General features: G+C 52.8%; 1 protein-coding gene across 3 annotated transcripts; it reads left to right on the forward strand.

Annotated features, from left to right (window-relative positions):
* Positions 1-10,036: 10,036 nt before the first annotated feature.
* On the forward strand, positions 10,037-18,479 carry SLC29A2 (solute carrier family 29 member 2). Of its 3 annotated transcripts, none has more exons than XM_046014150.1 (12): positions 10,037-10,533; positions 10,779-10,860; positions 12,362-12,522; positions 12,761-12,900; positions 13,318-13,452; positions 14,115-14,212; positions 14,426-14,510; positions 15,077-15,213; positions 15,476-15,581; positions 15,699-15,784; positions 16,539-16,738; positions 17,502-18,479. In XM_046014150.1, the coding sequence occupies exons 1-12, from the start codon at positions 10,505-10,507 to the stop codon at positions 17,860-17,862; spliced, it is 1,620 nt and encodes a 539-aa protein (XP_045870106.1). In that variant the 5' UTR covers positions 10,037-10,504; the 3' UTR covers positions 17,863-18,479. The 3 variants fall into 3 exon arrangements, with proteins under 3 accessions (XP_045870106.1, XP_045870107.1, XP_045870108.1); XM_046014151.1 differs by having other exon boundaries at positions 17,402-17,634; XM_046014152.1 differs by having other exon boundaries at positions 17,406-17,570.
* Positions 18,480-19,376: the final 897 nt, after the last annotated feature.

Here is a 19,376-nt window from a genome sequence, read left to right on the forward strand (position 1 = left end):
GCACATGTTCTGGGCAGCTCTACGTGCTGCCAGAAAGGCACTTGGGTAGCTTCTCATTGCCCTCTCTGGCAAGGTCTGGCCCCCAGCCTAGATGTGTGCGTGTGCTCTTCCTTGGACAATTTCTCAGCCCTATTCCCGGGGACTGCTCCTTAGATCCACCAACCCCTCGTTGTTTAGAATTCTCTGTAATTCCTACTAGCAAATCCCCCATTATCCAATCCCCTGGAAATAATTCTTTATATTAAATTCCCCCTATCCAAATTACTATGTGGATCATGTCCTCTGGCTGGACTCTAACTCATACAATAATGTTACAATATCCTTTGATAGTCTTTAGGGCAAGTCTGACTTCCTGGTTGCTTTTCAAACTGTCTTTAGTTATTCTCTCTCATTTTTTTCTTCACGATGAATTTCAAAACTCAGGTTGGTTTTTTTTCAAAATCAGTTTTCAAATGCTATGAAATAATCCTTAAGGTTTTAATTAGGATAATATGGAAATACCGTGTTAAATTGTTGAGAATGGGGGTCTTTGTGATAAGAATAAGTCTTCCTATCCGGAAGCATGAGTTAGCTCCTGAGATAAGTAATGCTCTCAATTTTTGCATCTCCTTATCCTTGCTCATGGGAAATTATTTCTTCATTTGACTGTGATTTCTTTAAGAAGGGTTTCTATGCCACCAAAGTGGTCCCCTGGTTGCTACTGCTGGGCATCCAAGACACAGAAATAGCTTGGGGCTATTTTTTAAATAATTTCTCAGCTTGAGTTTGCCACCCAATGGGCTAATTCAAGCTCCACATCTGCCTGAAGATGAAAAAACATTTCTTTTTCCCAGCTGGGTCCACAGCTGAGACAAGCTTTCTCACTGCCTCCGTGGCCCAGGGGGAAGCTTGTTGGTCTTCCTAATAAAGCGATTGCAGCCTTTACAAGTCCCAGCTTTGTGCAAAGGTCCCATTTCAAACTCATCCCATCTCAAAGGCTGAGGTTTCCTCTTTTGTTCTTAAGTGAGGTTAAAAACCGAGCTTTTGCCCTTGGAGAATCTATAAGCAAGTGTTAGGTTGCCCCCTTGTGGACACCCCAGACAAGGCAGAGATGGGCTTTTTCAGTCCCTGCAAATAGGACCTATTAGAATGGTTAATACCTCCTCCCCACCATCGAGCTCTTTGTAATTATCTGAAAGAGCTCCTTCCTATGCTTAAGAGAGAATATGTTATATTCAAGGAACAAGAGTGAGTCCGGGCTGGAGGACCCCTAGGATGCGAAAAATGCAACGCTCCTGGTTCCGTCCCTCTCTGCTTAGGTCTTAACTATAGCTACAGACGGGGAGACCTGGACATACTGCTTTCAGCAGTTCAGATAGCTGCTCCCAAGACAGCCACCACCCCGCAGGTTCATGGCAGGGCGTCCCAGGATCCGCGGGACACAGGGACTGCACGGCTATCTCCTTAGACAGAGCCTTGTGTTAATCAATCTCGTGGCATTCTGGTTCTTCAAAAGGAACGTGTGTAGAGAATAAAAAGGAATTTGATTCCTTGCCCCGACCCTTAAAGAGGCTCGCCGGGAGGGCTGCAGACAGCTTGGAAAACGATGGCAGCAGAGGTCTGTCTCCTGCCTCAAGGCATCCTCCCTAGACCCTGGGGACCGTGTGACGCGTGGGCTCTGAGGGAGGCCGTGCCAGGACCATTACTCCCAAAGTAAAACGGAGTCTTAGACTAAGCTTTTATTCATCTTTCTCCTTCTTGCCCTGGCGTATTGTATGCACGTGCTTCTTGAGAGCACAGGCTCAGAAGAAACACTGCCTGGCTCCAAGTCCTGGCTCCGCCCCTTTATACTGGGGAGACCAGATAAGTGACTTAAGGTCTCTGTGGTTCAGCTTCCACATCGATAAACTGGGGGCATTCACAACACCACCCCCCTCGTAAGGTTGTGATGATTGAATGAGTGGACTCATGTGAAGTGCTTAGATTAGTGGCTGGCATACAGTAAGTCCTCAACATACGCTATTTTTAAGTCTATAAAAGAAAAGCAAACACGCAACAAAGACAATGACAAGCCTCTAAGCCTTCCCAGCCACCCCCTCCCCGCCCTGCAACTGCCAACTTCTCAGCTCACAGGCTGCTTCTCTGACACTCAGGTTCGTCTATGTTTCTAGTACTCAAGGATGCCCCATTTCCCTTTCCTCCTTACAAGCTCGGCCTTGCACTACATTTGTGGAAGCAGAGATTTCATTCCACATCTCTAAGGGTTAGAGCTGAAAACATTCAGCACTAGCTTGTTCTTCCATTCAGACCAGAAACCTTTCTCCAGCCTTTCTGCCATCCATCACTGAAAGCATCTGAACTGAATTGGAAGGTGTTTGCAACGAGGTAGGCTAAGCTGCTGAAACAAACAGGCCCCAGAAGTGGTTTTTTTTAAAGATTTTATTTCTTTATTTATTTGACAGACAGAGATCACAAGTAGGCAGAGAGGCAGGCAGAGAGAGGGAGAGGAAGGGAAGCAGGCTTCCCGCTGAGCAGAGAGCCGGATGTGGGGCTCGATCCCAGGACCCTGAGATCATGACCTGAGCCGAAGGCAGAGGCTTTAACCCACTTGGGCATGACATCAGAGCTGCCATCGTCTGCGCAAAGCTTCCATGAACCCCTGGTTGTGCCCATCCCAGCCCTTAGGATGGGAAAAGGCATGGAGGAAGTTTCTACGGGCCAGTCTAGAAAGTGGCACATGTCACTCCAGTCAAATTCTACTAGAGAAATTCAGCACATGGCCAAGCCCAACTTCAAAGGAACCTGGGAAGTGAAGCCTGGATGGTGTCACACGCCCCGTGAGGAGTCTCTTGCTGCCAAAGGAGAGAAAGGATTTTTGTAGATATCAGACAGTCTCTGCCACGGAAGAGAAAACACTGGGTCCTGCAACAGAGACTCTAATTAGATTTGGAGATTGGACAGGAGGAGGTCAGTAGCCAGGACTGCTCTCTCTCTCAGGAAGGAATATTTCAGGAGGGGTCAGAGTTACTTGGAGGATTCAACGCTCACATTGCCTTCAAGAATAGAACATTTGGATTATCCTGGGAGACAAAAGGGGTGGCGTGGCTGGTGGCCTGAGGGGAGCGGAGCCAGCTGGGACCAGGGGGTGTCGGGAGGCCACCCAAGCTAGATCTTACAGGCCTTACACAGACCCAGCTCTAACTCTGAGAACAGTGAGAATCTATCCAGAAGTGTATGCAGGCAGCTGATATAATGCAATTTTTATTTTTATTTTTTATTTATTTATTTTTTATTTTCTTTTTTTTTAAAGATTTTATTTATTTATTTGACAGAGAGAGATCACAAGTAGGCAGAGAGGTAGGCAGAGAGAGTGAGAAGGAAGCAGGCTCCCTGCCAAGCAGAGAGCCGGATGCAGGACTCGATCCCAAGATCCCGAGATCATGACCTGAGCCGAAGGCAGCGGCTTAAACCACTGAGCCACCCAGGCGCCCTATAATGCAATTTTTAAAAAGATTTATTTATTTATTTGAGAGAGAGAGAGAGAAGAGGGTTTGTTAGAGCAGGGGAAGGGGTGAATGGGGAGGGAGAGGTACAAGTAGATTCCGTGCTGAGCGGTGAGCCCCGTACAAAGCTCAGTCTCAGGATCCTGAGATCATGACCTGAACTGAAACCAAGAGTCAGCCACTTAAGTGACTGAGTCACCTAGGCGCCACAGCCCCACTCATTTTCATTTTTTTTAAAGATTTTATTTATCCATTTGCCAGAGATCACAAGTAGGCAGAGAGGCAGGAGAGAGAGGGGGAAGCAGGCTTCCCGCTGAGCAGAGAGCCCGATGTGGGGCTCGATCCCAGGACCCTGAGATCATGACCTGAGCCGAAGGCAGAGGCATTAACCCATTGAGCCACTCAGGCGCCCCTCATTTTCATTTTTAAAAGGTCACTTTGACTCCCAGTCCCCGGATTTTGGTTTCTAAATACCATTCTCCAATAAAAGCAGCAGGGCTCCTTGGGGGAAAGGCTGATTCAGGGCTACAGCAGGGAAAATTTAGGATGACTCCCAGTGGCCAGGGCTGGGAAAATCTGAGCAGCAAAGTAAATACATAGTACGAGATTATACCTCAAAGCATAAAATATACATACACGAGTCCACAGTGACATAAGTAAGTGGGAGAGAAGAGACAAAGCTTCGTTACAAAGAATTCCAGGTGGTATATGTAGCTCCTCCCCGCTCGAGGAGGTAGGGGGCGCTCCAAGCCCTGCCCACCTGACTGTGAGCAGATGTGGCAACGGGCTTCCAAAGGATACAGTATGGAAAAACAAATAGTGGCTTTGCAGTGGATAAACTTGGCCATGTGACCAGAGATCGAAGTTGATATCGCGAGTGATGTCATGTTGATATTAGATACTGTTCATGGAAAGGCGTGTCGCTGTTGGGGTAGTCCCTGCCCTCAATACCAGTCTAATCGCAGTAAAAACAGAAAAACCCAAGTTGGGGGATGTTTTATAAATTCCGTACCAGTACTCCTCGAAAGTGTCAAAGTCATGAAAAACAATGAAAGACTGAGAAAAAGGCACAGGCTAGAGGGGGCTGAGGAGTTTAGTTAATAATAATGCATGTCAGGGCGCCTACGTGGTAAAGTCAGTTAAGCAACCAACTCTGAGTTTCATCTCAGGTTGTGCTCTCAGCGTACAGGAATCAAGTCCCACATCAGGCTCCATGCTCAGTGAGGGGTCTGCTTGAGATTCTCTCCCTCTCCCTTCCCCTCTGCTCCTCCCCCTGCTTGCACGCGCTCTCTCTCCCTGTCTCTCTCACTTATAATTCTTAGTTGTATCATTTATATAAATATATATCTCTTATTTATTAAATAAATAAATAAATAAATCTTTTTAAAAATCAGTAGATGCAAAATGTCTATAGGGCTGAGGCTGAGAAACCCTGATCCATAGGATCTCCTGCACAGAGGCCCACAGGAGGCATGCAGTGGGTACAATGCCACTTAGAGCAGCATTGCTTAGACCAGAACACAAGTGGAAACAAGCCCGACACTTGCAACATTTATCCAACAAATAAACACTGTGCGGCAATGGAATACTACACATCCGTGAAGAGTGAATGAACAATAACTGTATACATCATGAATAAATCTCAAAAATGTGTTGAATTTTTAAAAAGTAAGTTGTATTTGTATGAAGTTCAAAACCAAGTGATCTAGACAAAAATCAGTTTGGGATGGATGCATCCAAAGTGCCCTGGTAAAACTCACAGCAACTGCAGTGACCTTTCATCACGTTGTTTGAGCATCCCCTCCCCTATCTCTTGGGGGATGGGAGGGGGAATGATGCTTAGTAGGACAATATTGCCTCCCAGGATCTTGGAGAATTTTGTCCTAGTAATCACAGTCATGGGAGGAGAGGACACTAATTGCAATTAGTGGCTGAGGCCAGAGATAATAGTTATCCCTAAATGCACAAGAGAGTTCTACACAAGGAAAACAGGTCCTGCATCCTGAACAACATCTAACTGACTCCTTGAGCATTCATATAGATTTAAAATATTTTTAAAAATCCTTCACAAAAATTAACTCAAGAGAAATCTTAGACCAAAATGTAAAACACAAAGCAGTAAGACTTCTACAAGATTACATAGGGAAAAAAAAATCTAGATGAACTTGGGTTTGGTGATAAGCATTTAGATACAACACCAAAAGAATGATCCATGAAAGAGAAAAAAGTGGTAAGATGGACTTCATTAAAATTAAAATTTCCTGCTCCTGCTTTGTGAAAGGATTTGTTGAAAGAATGAAGAGACAAGGCATACACTGGGGGAAATATTGGCAAAAACATGTCTGTGTTTAAAAAAAAAAAACACCTTAGGGGATGCCTGAGTGGTTGGGCGTCTGCCTTTGGCTCAGGTCATGATCCCAGGGTCCTGGGATCAAGTCCCACATAAAGTCCCACATTGGGCTCCCTGCTCAATGAAGAGCCTGCATCTCCCTCTGCCTCTGCCGTTCCCCCCTGCTCGTGCTTTCTTTCTCTCTTTCTCTCTCTTTGATAAATACATAAAATCTTTTAAAAAAAAACCCTAGAAACTTTTTAAAGAAAACTTATTTATTTGAGAGAGAGAGGGATTGCACAAGGGAGCATTCATGAGCGGGAGTAGGGGCAGAGAGGTAGGGAAGCAGAGGGAGAGGGACAGGCAAACGCCAAGACGGGGCTTGATTTCACAACCCTGAGATCATGATCTGAGCTGAAATCGAGAGTCCGATGCTTAATGGACTGAGCCACCCAGGTGCCCTGCAAAACACATATCTGATCAAGGACTTATATTCAAAATATAAAAAAATTCTTAAAACTCAGCGATAAGAAAACAACACAATTCAAAAGTGGGCGAAAGATCTGAACAGACACCTTGCCAAAGAAGATCCACAAATGGTAAATAAGCATGTGAAAAGATGCTCGTTGTAATACGTCATTAGGGAATTGTGAATGAAAACAACAGGATACCACTATCTACCTATTGGAATGACCAAAATCTAAAACACTGACAATACCAAATGTTGACGAGGATATGGAGCAACCAGAATGCTCGTTCATTGTGAGAATGCAAAATGGTAGACACACTTGAAAGTTTGGGAGATACTTAGAAAACTAAACATTGTTTGACCACATTATCCATCAGTCATACTCCTGGGTATTTACCCCATTGAATTGGAAATGTATGTCCAAGCAAAAACATGCACGCGAGTGGGTACAGCCGCTTAATTCATGATCACCCCAAACTGGAAGCAACCAAGACGTCCTGCAATCGGAAAGTGGATAGACAAGCTGTCATAATCCGTATAATGGAATACTATTCAGCACAAAAAAAGAGAGCGAGAGAGCGCGCGCTACTGAACCACAAAAAGATGGAGAAACCATAAAGGCATATTGCTGAGCAAAAGAATCCAGTCTGAAAAGTCTGCATTCCGTCTGATTCCTACAACATGGCGTTTCAGAAAAGGCAAAACTATTTTGACAGCAAAAGGATCAGTAGTTGCCAGGGATTCAGGGGACAGAGGCGAGGGAGGCAGAGGTGGTGTATGAGGGACTTCTAGGGCAGTGAAACCATCCTGTATGACACCATAATCGTGGATGCTTCAGACAAGATCCATATAAACAGGAAGAGTGAATCTTGATGTGAACTAAGGGCTAAGTTAATGTATCAACATGGGCTCATCAATTGTAACAAATGTACCACAACATAATAAAGGGAACTGGGGAACGGGGTGGGAGGGTGAATATATGGAAATCTATGTACTATTTACTCAGCTGTTCTATAGATCTAAAACGGTAGTGAAAATCAAATCTCTTCTTTATTTTGAAAACCAAGTGGATGATTTTCTGAGCCTGGCCTCTAACCCCCATTCTCTGCACGGACACAGTGTATTATTTGTAAGGCTTGAGAATACACAGCATCTTTCTGTAACACAGCCACTGTCTAGGTGGAGAGACGGCTGCACTTAGTTTGTTTGGAACCTTGCCAAGACTTAGTTACCATTTCAGAAAGTCACATCACCAATAGCAAGCTAGTGGTCTTTGAGTGGTGGGCTGACCACCCATCCACACTGGGCGCACATGGTTAGATTCACTGTGGTGTTTTTTGTTCTTTTTTTTTAAGAATTTATTTATTTATTTGACAGAGATCACAAGTAGGCAGAGAGGCAGGCAGAGAGAGAGAGAGTGGAGGAAGAAGTCTTCCTGCTGAGCAGAGAGCCCGATGTGGGGCTGGACCCCAGGACCCTGGGATCATGACCTGAGCCGAAGCCAGAGGCCTTAACCCACTAAGCCATACAGGCATCCCTCACTATGGTTTTACAAAGAGGGGGGCTCCCATCCCACTGCCCAACTGTGTCTGAGCATTTATGTATTCAAACACACACTATTTTATTACTAAATCCTTTTACTTATCCTGTGTAGCACAATTAGGATATTATACGTACATTACACTATGTGTGTGTTTGTGTATGTACAGATATGTTTTATTACATATTAATTCACTGCAGGAGAGCAACAAAGCATTTGCTATATTTGTGATTGACTAAGTCTGAGAGTTGAGGACCTCTCCTTTGTTTGTTTTAAGATTTTATTTATTTATTCGACAGAGATCACAATTAGGCAGAGAGGCAGGCAGAGAGAGAGGGGGAAGCAGGCTCCCCGCCAAGCAGGGAGCCCGATGCGGGGCTCGATCCCAGGACCCTGAGACCATGACCTGAGCTAAAGGCAGAGGCTTAACCCACTGAGCCACCCAGGTGCCCCTGAGAACCTCTCCTTTGAATGGAAATCCAAACTCTTTCCTCCTGTCCTCACCAGCAATCTCAGCCAGCCTCCTGCTCCCTCAAGGCCTGCCAAAGGGATCTGTTTGTGTGTCTCAGAAGGTGCCAGCATTCCCGAGTCCCTGGTCTTGGTACAGGCTGTTCTCTCCCTAAAATGCCTTCGCCTTCACCTTCACTCACTGTTTCAACAAATGCAGGGTCCCCAGGCTCAGTTCCTCCTGGCCTTTCTTTGAAAAACCCAAGCCAGAGCTGTGCCCTCCCTGCAGTCCCTTTTACTTAATTTTCCTTATTGCTTTTTTAAGATTTTATTTTTAAGTAAGCTCTACACACAACGTGGGTCTTGAACTCACAAGCCGGAGATCAAGACTCACATGCTGCCCCAGCTGAGCCAGCCAGCTGCCCTTACCTGCTTGTCTTTAAATGATTCATTGTTTCAGAAATTAATTTTGAATTGATATTAAATTACAAACAAATTTATCTTTTTACTATTTATTTATTTATTCTTTTTTAAAGATTTTATTTATTTATTTGACAGAGAGAGTGAGAGCACAAGCAGGGGGAGCAGCAGAGGGAGAAGCAGGCGGGAGCTCAATCTCAGAACCCTGGGATCATGACCTGAGCCAAAGGCAGACGCCCAACCAGCTGAGCCACCCAGGCATTCCTATACTTTTTTTTTTTTAAAGATTTTATTTATTTATTTGACAGAGAGAGAGAGATCACAAGTAGTCGGAGAGGCAGGCAGAGGGGGAGGGGGAAGCAGGCTCCCCGCGAAGCAGAGAACCTGATGTGGGGCTCGATCCCAGGCCCCTGAGATCATGACCTGAGCTGAAGGCAGAGGCTTAACCCACTGAGCCACCCAGGTGCCCCTTAATCGCTGTATTTATTACAACCCAGTTATGGAGGACCTGCTACCAGCCAGGCAGGAGCACGAGGTGTTTGCAGTAATAAAACCCTGGCCCAGACCAGCACAGTCGTCCCATAGACTCACAGTCGAATGGAGAAACACACACGTAATCTGGAAGTGCTCGTAAAATTTCATTTCTTATGAAAGTAATTTGTGGTCTGGAGCCTCTCACTTCTCCAGCATCCCCCGTCTGCACGGGGACTGCAGAGCAAACACACCCATTTGTAAATTACTTGAGCTAGAGCAAATTAGTTCCAAAATTGCAGCGGTTTATAATCTTTTAGAAGTTTTTCACAGGAAGAAAAAAAAAATTAGGAGATGGGTGCGTCTTAATAGGTTTGATGTGATGTGACCTGGGGCCGCCGGAAAATTGTTTGTTTGTTTGTTTGCTTGCTTGCTTGGCGGCAGCGCTAGGAGAGCGTCTCCGGGTCACCCATTCCTCCTGAGCCTTTGCTTAACCCCTTGCTGCCCGGAATGCAGCTCAGCCTCACTGTCGCCAAGCCCGCCTGGACTCCCCAGCTGGGCCCACGCCTCCGCAGGGCGCCCCAAAGGCCCGGCGCTTCCCCAGTCACCGCTGGGAGGAGAAGAAGCCGTCGGTCTATCTTCCAGACCCGCCTGCGGGCTTGGACAGCACCGGCACGTGGCCCTCCCCTTGGCTTCCCGAAGCACCCAGCTCGGCGCAGCCCCCCAGGACCGCTGGTGACAGACGCTCAGGTTACCCCTGGACAAGCCAGCAACTCCGCGGGCTCCCGAGTTACCCCGCGCTGCGCGGGTCCGACACCACCTCGGAACTGGCGGAGGGACCGGGGTCGCTCGACAGCTCGGGGCGGGGGAGGGGCGGGGTACCTCCCCTACCGCCTCCCCCACCCCTCCCGCGGAGGTCCGTGACCCGCGCCCGCGCGGCGGGGAGGCCCCAGGGGACCTTCTCAGGTCAGCTGCCTCTGAGCCGCCCGGAACCACGAGGGCAGTCGTGGGTCCGAGGCCCGCGAGCTCCAGCGGGTCCAAAGCGGGAGTCCAGAGACCCGGCTAGGAGGAGGTGGGGAGGGGTGGTGCGACCCTCTGTCCCCGCCCCGGAGGCGGAGCGAGGTCCGAGCCCGTGGAGCCTGACACCCTCGGAAATCCGTCCCGGCCTTCCTCCCCCGCTCCCGCCTCGCCCCCGCCCCCGCCCCTTTCGGGGAGACCCGACCCCCTCCCTCTGTCCGCCGCCCACAAGACCCAGGATTCCCGATCCCCCGGCCCTCGGGCCCCGGCGTAGGTGCAGGTGCGGCGCGCCACCTCCCTCCCACCCCGGCGCATCCCTCTGGGCGGCCATGGCGCGAGGAGACGCCCCGCAAGACAGGCGAGTTGGGGACCCGGTGGGGTGCGGACGGGGATCCGGGTGGCCGTGGCCAGCGCAGACCCGCTGCCTTCGGGCGCTCCAAGGCTCAAAGCGGACTGGATGGAACTACAATTCCCATCAGTCTCCTCCCTCAGCTACCTGAGCCGGAGTGATGGGGGTTGTAGTCCGCTCTGCGGAGGGGGCGGCCTGGCGGGGGGCGGGGAGGCGATGCGTCCTCGGGGTGACCTTCTGACTGATCCCCACAGCTACCACCTGGTCGGGATCAGCTTCTTTATCCTGGGCCTGGGCACGCTCCTTCCCTGGAACTTCTTCATTACGGCCATCCCGGTGAGACTCGGCTAGAGTGCCCAGCCTCATGGCCACAGCCACCATCGACTTGGACGCGAGGAGTACCAGGCGCTTTCCCACCGCGCCGCCTTTGACTCCTTGTTGTGCCTGTTTGCGCGTTTGTCCGCTGAAGCAAGGGGCCTCAGAGAGGGGAGGTGCCCCGCTCACAGATAGGAAACGTCAAGGTTTCAGGGATGCCCAGATCCTAGAGAGGCAAGGCCACCAACGGGGGCGGGAGCTGTGGAACTAGCCAAGAACTACCCACCCACTACCCCTGTTTGTCATTATTCCCCGGCTACTCATTCCTGGGCTAATCCACTCCCAACGTGGTTATCCAAGCCTTTGGTTTTCATTGAATAAACACAAATTGCATTCATTCATCCAACAAACAGTTAATAAGGAGCATGTACTGTGAACCAGGCCCTGTTCTTGGCTCTGGGGCTATAGGGGGAAACAAAACAGAGGAAACCCCCGCCTTCTTGGAGCCTGCATTCTCTCAAGGGAAGGCAGAATTGTGGGGTTTGTATTCTCTTTAGGACTGAGTTATTCATACATATTCAATGCAGCAACTTTCCAGATGCCTTTTCAGTGTCTGGCTCTCTGCTGGGCCCTGGAGACCCAAAGTTAAATCAGCCCCTGGTCTTGAGAAAGAGTTGGGTGCCAAAGAGCTATTAATAGGGCACCTGCCACTCCAGGCTTGGAGTAAAGTCCTTTGGGTCCCCGGCGGGGGTAGGGGAGGGAGTAATTCCTTCTGCTTCATAGAAGAGGTGATTTGTAACTTGGGAGAAGGGTAGGTAAAGCATGGGTGTTTGGGGGTTGGGAGGCAGCGGGAGGAAAGGGAGAAGGCATTCCAGGTGGAGAAGACAGGCTTGCAACGGCACTCAGGCAGGGGAATGCTAGCCTGTTCAGAGAAAGGGCCAGAGCCTGGAGTACCTAGAGCTTAGCAGGACGGAGCAGGAGATGCAACACAAATAGGAGGCCAGAATCTGGTTCTGAAGGGCTCCCACTGCTGTTTCAAAATCTTGGGGCTTCGCCCTGAAGGCAACAGGGAACCATGGGTGGGGGGGGGGTGGAAGTTAAGCAGAAGCTTAATGAATGTGTGTTCCAGAGGGAATACAGTTGGTCAGCACTTGGGCCAGGCCTGGCTTGCAGTAAGCACTCAGTAAATCTTCAGGAATCTGGAAGCTGCTGCAGGAATGGGGGTAGGGGCTGGAACCAGGGCTCTGCAGAGGAAGGGTGATTCAAAGATGGAGTAAGGCCCAAGTTGGGGGTTCTTAGGGCTTGGGCTCTGTCCCAGACATCAGCTGTTCAATTCAGGGAACATTCATCAAGCTCTGACTGTGTGCCAGGTGCTAGGATCAGTACAAGGACAGACAGCTCCCGCAAACTTTAACTGAGCAATGGCAAGCATGGGAGGAGACAGAGAGGAAAAGCTGGGGGGGGAGGGTCCTCAGGGTAAGTCGGAGGGTGACCTGTATCCCCTCCCCTGGCATCCTGGCAGTACTTCCAGGGCCGGCTGGCAGGGGCCAACACCACCAGCGGGACCCTGGACAGCAACCACACCGGCCCCGCTGACACCTTCAACTTCAACAACTGGGTGACACTGCTGTCCCAGCTGCCCCTGCTGCTGTTCACGCTCCTCAACTCCTTTCTGTACCAGTGGTGAGAGGCCCTGCCCCTCAGGCTCTCCACAGTCCTCCCCTCTGTGGTCCCTCCACCGCCCCGGCTAAGGAAGCTCCATCCATCCCTGGGCCCAGGGAAGACCCCCCATCCCTCCTCCACTCCCCCCGCATGCCCCCTCCAGCTCCCGCTGTCCAACCCTGCACTCCATCTCTTGCCTGCCTCCCCCTGCTGGGCCGGGGGTCCAGCCAATGCCCACTCCGCCCCTACCTATGAGCAGCGTCCCTGAGACGGTGCGGATTCTGGGCAGCCTGCTGGTCATCCTGCTGCTCTTTGCCCTGACGGCGGCGTTGGTCAAGGTGGACATGAGCCCTGGGCCCTTCTTCTCCATCACCATGGCGTCTGTTTGGTTCATCAACTGTGAGCACCACCGCCCCTCCCCACCTCCCCACCTCCCCACCTCCCTAACCCTCTGCACACAGGGCTTCAGCCAAGCCTCTTCCTTGTAACTGAAAGGGCCCACCATATCCCAGAAGGAAAGACAGCAGCGGCCGCACTCCTGCCCCTGAGGAGAAACTGAGCCCCAGCGGGAACAGAAAAGTCACTTGTCCCAAACCCACAGTGACCTAAGATCAGGTCTCCTGGGCCCTAGTCCCTCAGACCTATGGCTGGAGCTGAGAAGAAGAATGAATGGGACGGTGTTACACCAGGATGCCCAGAGTCTGATGCCTGCCCGACCTAGTCCAGGGTCTCCTGTGTATCCTGCCCCCGCCTCCTCCAGGGAGCCTCTAAGGCCTGCCTCATTGAGCGACAGCCCCCACTCTTCTCCCTCCACAGCCTTCTGTGCAGTTCTGCAGGGCAGCCTCTTCGGGCAGCTGGGCACCATGCCTTCCACCTACAGCACCCTCTTCCTCAGTGGCCAGGGCCTGGCTGGGATCTTCGCTGCCCTGGCCATGCTCATGTCCATGGCCAGTGAGTGGACTTGGGTGGTTGGGGGGCGGCAGAAGTGGCCTCTGGGATTCTGGGGAGCAGACAGAGTGTGCAAGGAGTGAGATGCCTTGGATTCTGGGTAGCGATGGAGGTGATGGGGAGCTGGGGCTGGGTTTGGGGGTAGGGAGTGAGGCTCTTGGGCTCTATAGTAGAGTATGATCACATGAGGGCTGGGTTAACTTGGGGCCTGGGGCAGGATTCCTGAGGCTGACGCTGGTAAGTGGCAGCAGCCTGGGGTGCAGGGAACGGGGGACAGGTTTAAGATTCAGGTAAACTTGATTGGAATCCTAGTTCCACTGCTCCCCAGCCAGGGGCACTGGACACCTGTGTCAGTTTTCCCACTGAAATGCTTCTTACAGCTCTGTCCTCAGACTGTAGGGAGCATGCAGTAAAATGAGCACGTAATAGGTGCTCAACAAAAGTGACAAGTAGGGAGGAATGAAAGAAGCAAAGGGCTGGGCTGGGGCCCTGCATGGGTTCCTGAGTTTTGTCAGCCAGCAGAGTGGAAGAGGCCAGGAGGTGAATCTGAGAAGTGCATGATGCGAAGTGGGACAAGAGTCATGAGCCCCGCCCCCACCCCGCCCGTGGGAGCCAGCGGGACCAGCCCCCCCCCCCCCCATTCTGCAGCTGAAGTCTCTGCACAGGTGGCGTGGATGCCCAGACCTCCGCCCTGGGGTACTTCATCACACCCTGCGTGGGCATCTTCATGTCCATCGTGTGTTACCTGAGCCTGCCCCACCTGGTGAGCCTGGTACTGGGCTCGAGGCCCCACTTCAGAGCATCTCAGATACAGCTCTGAGTCTGAGGCCCTGCGAGAGGCCAGGGGAGGAGGAGGAAGGGACCTGATCCCCGGAGGAGTCAGCCACTGGGGGGCTCCAGCCTCGAAGTCACCAGGGTGGAGAGGGAGCCAGACGCCTCCGCCACGCCAGGCAGGGCCAACGCTTTCCTTCTGCAGGAGTTTGCCCGCTACTACCTAGCCAAGAAACCGTCACAGGCGCCAGGGCAGGAGCTGGAGACCAAAGCTGAGCTCCTGCAGCCTGGTGAGTTCAGGACTCTGCGTGGCGGCGCCTGGCAGGGGGGAGGGGAGGGACCCACGGGAGGCTGAAGCCACCTCCGCAGGGAAGCGTTTCCCCTCTGGGACACCTCCCCAGCTGGAGTCCTCACTCCTGGTAGACTTGTGCGAGCAGACCCAGAACAAATCCAGTGGGAGCAGAGCCATCCCTATTGGTTTAGAGCGCCGGTTTCCCCCTCTGCAAAATGGGGAGACCGCAGAGTGCCAACACACTAGCTCTGGGTCCAAATGCATTTGTTCGAATCCCGGCCTCACGGCATCCAAGCTGGGTGACCTTAGGCAAGACCCTAAACCCCTCTGAGCCTCCGTTTCTTTATCTGGAAAGGAGTAGCAGGGAGATAATCCGTTTAAGGTGCTTAACTCTGCCCAACACACGTAGGTGCTTCCGAAGAAGTAGCTTAGCGTATTTTCCTGGTTAATTCTCTTTGCCTACATCCCGGGCTGGAGGAGAACCACTTGTTTTAACTGCTGGGAATCACTCTCCATGGAGCCTGGCTGCCACAGGCATGACCCTGACCTCCCCTCTTGCCCCAGATGAGAAGAACGGTATTCCCAACAGCCCCCAGAAGGTAGCCCTGACTCTGGATCTGGATGCTGAGAAGGAGCCAGAGCTGGAGCCTGAGGAGCCCCAGAAGCCAGGAAAACCTTCAGTTTTCATTGTCTTCCAAAAGGTTTGGCTTGGATGTGGCTTCCAACCACCAGCCCTGGGAAAGAGAGAGCTGCTCTCTCCAGTCCTCTCCAAAGACCCTTAAAATGGAGTGGGGCCTTCATGCTCCCCTGGTCCATTTCAAGGTGCCAGAGTCAAAGTGGGTCAGGAACCCAGCAAGGCCAGGCCTCGGGTGTCCTGCCTCCGGGGCCAGTGCTTGGGGGCTGGGGCTGCGTTTGGGGCCCTAGTTGGTCTCGCCTACTTACACCCCTGCCTCTGGCTCTCAGATCTGGTTGACGGCGCTGTGCCTTGTGCTTGTCTTCACTGTCACTCTGTCTGTGTTCCCTGCAATCACGGCCATGGTGACCAGCTCCACCAGTCCTGGGAAGTGGAGTGAGTGCTGGGAAGCAGAGGAGGGCAGGGCAGGGGACAGGAAGGAGGGCAGAAGAATTAAGGGGAGGAGGAGGGGGGAGGGAGGAGAGACCAGGACGAGCCCTGTCTCTCTCCCAGGTCGGTTCTTCAACCCCATCTGCTGCTTCCTTCTCTTCAACATCATGGACTGGGTAGGACGGAGCCTGACCTCCTACTTCCTGTGGGTGAGCATACCTGGGCTGGGGGCACCTGACACTTCCAGGAAGCCGTTGGGGATCAGAGGGTGTGAAAGAGCCCGGAAGGATGATCTCCCCAAAGTCGGACCAATCTAGGTCTGGCAACAGAACACCTGGCCAAGAGGTAGTGAGCTCCTGGCCCCTGGAGGTATGCAAGGCAGGGCTTGGACAATGAGCTCCTTGAAAGCAGAAGTCATGTCCACCTGATCTGTGTCCCCAGCATCCAGCCCAGAGACCCTTACCTGGAGGTTCCTATCCCAAGTGAGAGGTTGGACAAGATTCCGAGTATCTGGATTGCTTTTAGCCAAGGGGCTACTTCTCTAAAGGAAGTCTTCCAAGGAGATAGAATGAGGCAGACCAAAGAGGAGCTGCTCTGATCCCGGCTGGGCTGGGGTCTGGATCCCCAGCCTCCAATCTCATTCAGCAACCCCCTCTGCCCCAGAGGGGTCCGTGGAACCCCCAGGCGTCCTTGGAGGAGCCTCGCTGGGAAACCAAAGATACCGTGTAAGGTCTCCCCCAGTTCTGCCACAGAGAGAGGCCAACCTGGAGCTCAGAAGGGATGGAGGAGGCTAGCCCCCGGCCAGTCCTTGATTGCTGGGTGGCCTCGACCAAGCCCCTCACCCTCCAGAGGCCTCCGTGCTGGGTGCTCCCCGGCACATGCAGAGCGGGAGGTCAGGGCAAGTGACAGAGTACAGCCGGGGCAGGCTCCCAGGGACGGCCCTCAGCCCAGTTCCTGCCACAGCCGGACGAGGACAGCCGGCTGCTGCCTCTGCTTGTCGGCCTGCGCATCCTGTTCGTGCCACTCTTCATGCTCTGCCACGTGCCCGAGAGGTCCCGGCTGCCCATCCTCTTCCCACAGGACGCCTACTTCATCACTTTCATGCTGCTCTTCGCCGTATCCAACGGTTATCTGATGTCCCTCACCATGTGCCTGGCGCCCAGGTCTGGAGGGCAGGAGGGAGGGCCTGGGGGTGGGGAGGTCGGCCGGCGGAGAGGGGGCCCATTCGGCTTCTAGCCAGCCCGGCCCTAGCTGTCTCTAGGCCTCGCTGGTGCCCCCCCCCCCCCATTCTGAGCCTGCCCCAGGGCAGGAGCTGGGGAGACAGAGCCTGAGCAGCTGGGGCGGCTGGGGAGGGGGGGCGGGGCACGGGGAAACACATTCCTGCCCATGAAATAGCCCGGGGACAATTTCCAGAGCCTCCCCTCTGGGCCTAGGCCCCAAAGCCTCCCCAAATTCTCAGTTGAACGTGGAGCTAATGTCTTGATCCAGTGGGGGGATCGTGGGCTACTTACTTTAGGGACAATGGAGTTGAGAATCGAGAGAGAGTAAAGGTGACAGGGACGTTTTGTGGCGCTTGAAGGCAGTGGAATCTAGAATCCTCTAAAACTGGGCCTGCAGGGGCCTGAGAGATGTTCTTGGCAGGGGCCTGGCTTGATAGATCGGGAAACCGAAGTCCAGAGAGAAGGGCCTAGTTACGGGGACCCAGAGGTGGGGTCAGCCCAGACTAGAGTTCAGGTGACCTGCTGCAAGGGGAGCAGAGGGTACTGGCGGCTGGGTCAAGGCTTGGCCTGGTGTCTCCTAAGAGTTCCTCCTCCTGTGTGTCCTAGGCAGGTGCTGCCACACGAGAGGGAGGTGGCTGGCACGCTCATGACCTTCTTCTTGGCCCTGGGGCTCTCCTGTGGAGCCGCCTTTTCCTTCCTCTTCAAGGCTCTGCTCTGAAGTGTTCCGTCCAGGGCTCGCCCACAGCTCTATCCTCGCTGCCCCTTCGGAGCTGAGACCCCGATGCAAGGGGGGATGGCGAGCCAGGTTCAAGCCTCTGCTGGGCGGGGGCCCCTTGGTCTGGAGGTGCCAGGAGGAGGTGGGGTGCTGCTCTCCTTCCCCGGCTGGTGTCCACTTGGGAGCTGCAAGGAAAAATTCACCAGCGGTCGTTCTGACCCTCACCCAGGAATGGAGCCGACACACGGAGACGGACTATTTAGAGACGCACAAGACCTCATCCCAAAGGCGCCAATCAGGGAAAAAGAGAGCCAAGAGTATATTTGTTCATCTCAAGAAATGCACTTGCTAATCTGTGGGGATCGGAGGCCACCAGTGGGGTCTTGCCAAGGGTGTAGCTGGTGGGGCCCCGCCTCTGGCTGAGAGTGGGAATGGGGAGCTCCTCGTCTCCCCAGGCCTCAGTAACCCCAGGATCAAATCTCTCAGACCCCAGGGCAGAGGATGCCAAGGAAGCTGAGGGCAGCAGGGAGAAGGAAGGAAAAGACCTTAGGGATCTGAGGGTTCTCACGGGACCCTGTGGGCCCCAAACAGTGTTTTCATTGCCAACACCTAACTGTCTCCACCCCGCAGAGCCCGGCTGGGCCTCGGTCTCAGAGCTGCAGCGGGTTTTCATGGGTGCGCGTCTCTTTACAGTGTGCAAAGCTCTTCTGTCCCCGAGTCACACTGAGACCTTTGGGGGGTGCCAGGCAGGGATCGTGCGCTGCCCGAGTGCAGGTGAGGAAACTAAGTCTCAGGGGGAAACGAGCGGTCCGTGGCAGAGCCGGGACCCAGCCCCCACCTCCCTCCTCCCTGTAGGTGCTGATCTTCCTGCCCACTCCCTGCTTCTCTTTCCTTCAAGAGGCTCGAGGCAGGAGTCCTAAGCACTTACTCCACATTTTGGCTGTTTCTCCCTCCAACCCTGTTCCTGGGTCTAATAACAACCTTCTTCATTTGTATAATTGGTTCATTGAGTCTTTATTTCCAAAGCGCTTTCAGCATTATTGGCTTTGATGAGCCGGGTGGGGTAGGGCTGATGGTACCCATTTGACAGATGGGATAACTGAGGCCCGGAGAGGGGTGGAGATTCATGGGCATCCCTATGCTGGGCCCTCTTGACCACATAGTGGCCTGTGCTCCTGGGCAGAGCACCTGGCTGCGTGAACAGCTATCGCTCTCCCCCTCCACTGGGGTCCTCTGCCTTCCCAGCCCTACCCCTTCTCAAAATTGGAGCCTCAGGGAGGCAGTTGGTGAATTTTCTGGAGGGATAGACAAGAGGCCTGCCTCATCACACGCCTGTACTATCCTGCCCAGCCCAGAGAAAAGCGAAGCCATTAGAGGCACCAGCCTTTCGGCCCCCGTGCCCTCCCACCTGCCAGGAACGTTCGTTGAGCAGCTATTAAATACCCGGCCCTGAGCCAGCACGGGTTCCCTGCTCAGAGGTGAGATAGGACCTTGGGGGCTGACATAAAGCCACAGAACAGACCCCCCAAGGGAGGGTTCATTCCTTTGACCCCTGTTCACTGTGCCAGACCCTGGCTGGTCTGGTGAGCCTGACACAAAGGAGACAGGTCCCCGCCCCAAGGCCACGGGAAGTAGAATGTAACACGGGATGGGGTCTGTGAGGGCCCTTCAGAAGTGTGGAATGTAAGATTCCAAAAAACGATGCTCTGGAAAGTCAAGGCGGCAGCTCTGAGGAAGTGTCCCCGCAGCGGGGCCTCAAAGGAAGGAAAAATGAGTCCTAGTCTTTGTTGTCTTCCCCTCGCCCCCCAAACACATACAAGGCCCAGGTGGGGGAGGGGCGTCCCAGGCAGAGACAGCAGGGCCAGT

The sequence above is a fragment of the Meles meles genome, chromosome 8 (assembly GCF_922984935.1).
Source record: "Meles meles chromosome 8, mMelMel3.1 paternal haplotype, whole genome shotgun sequence".
Taxonomy (NCBI): domain Eukaryota; kingdom Metazoa; phylum Chordata; class Mammalia; order Carnivora; family Mustelidae; genus Meles; species Meles meles.

Coding starts and splice junctions, on each gene's coding strand:
- SLC29A2 (XM_046014150.1), top strand. CDS start 10,505: ATGGCGCGAGGAGACGCCCCGCAAGACAG. Junction 14,213..14,425: donor ACCTGAGCCTGCCCCACCTG/GTGAGCCTGGTA, acceptor TTCCTTCTGCAG/GAGTTTGCCCGCTACTACCT. Junction 15,582..15,698: donor CACCAGTCCTGGGAAGTGGA/GTGAGTGCTGGG, acceptor TCTCTCTCCCAG/GTCGGTTCTTCAACCCCATC.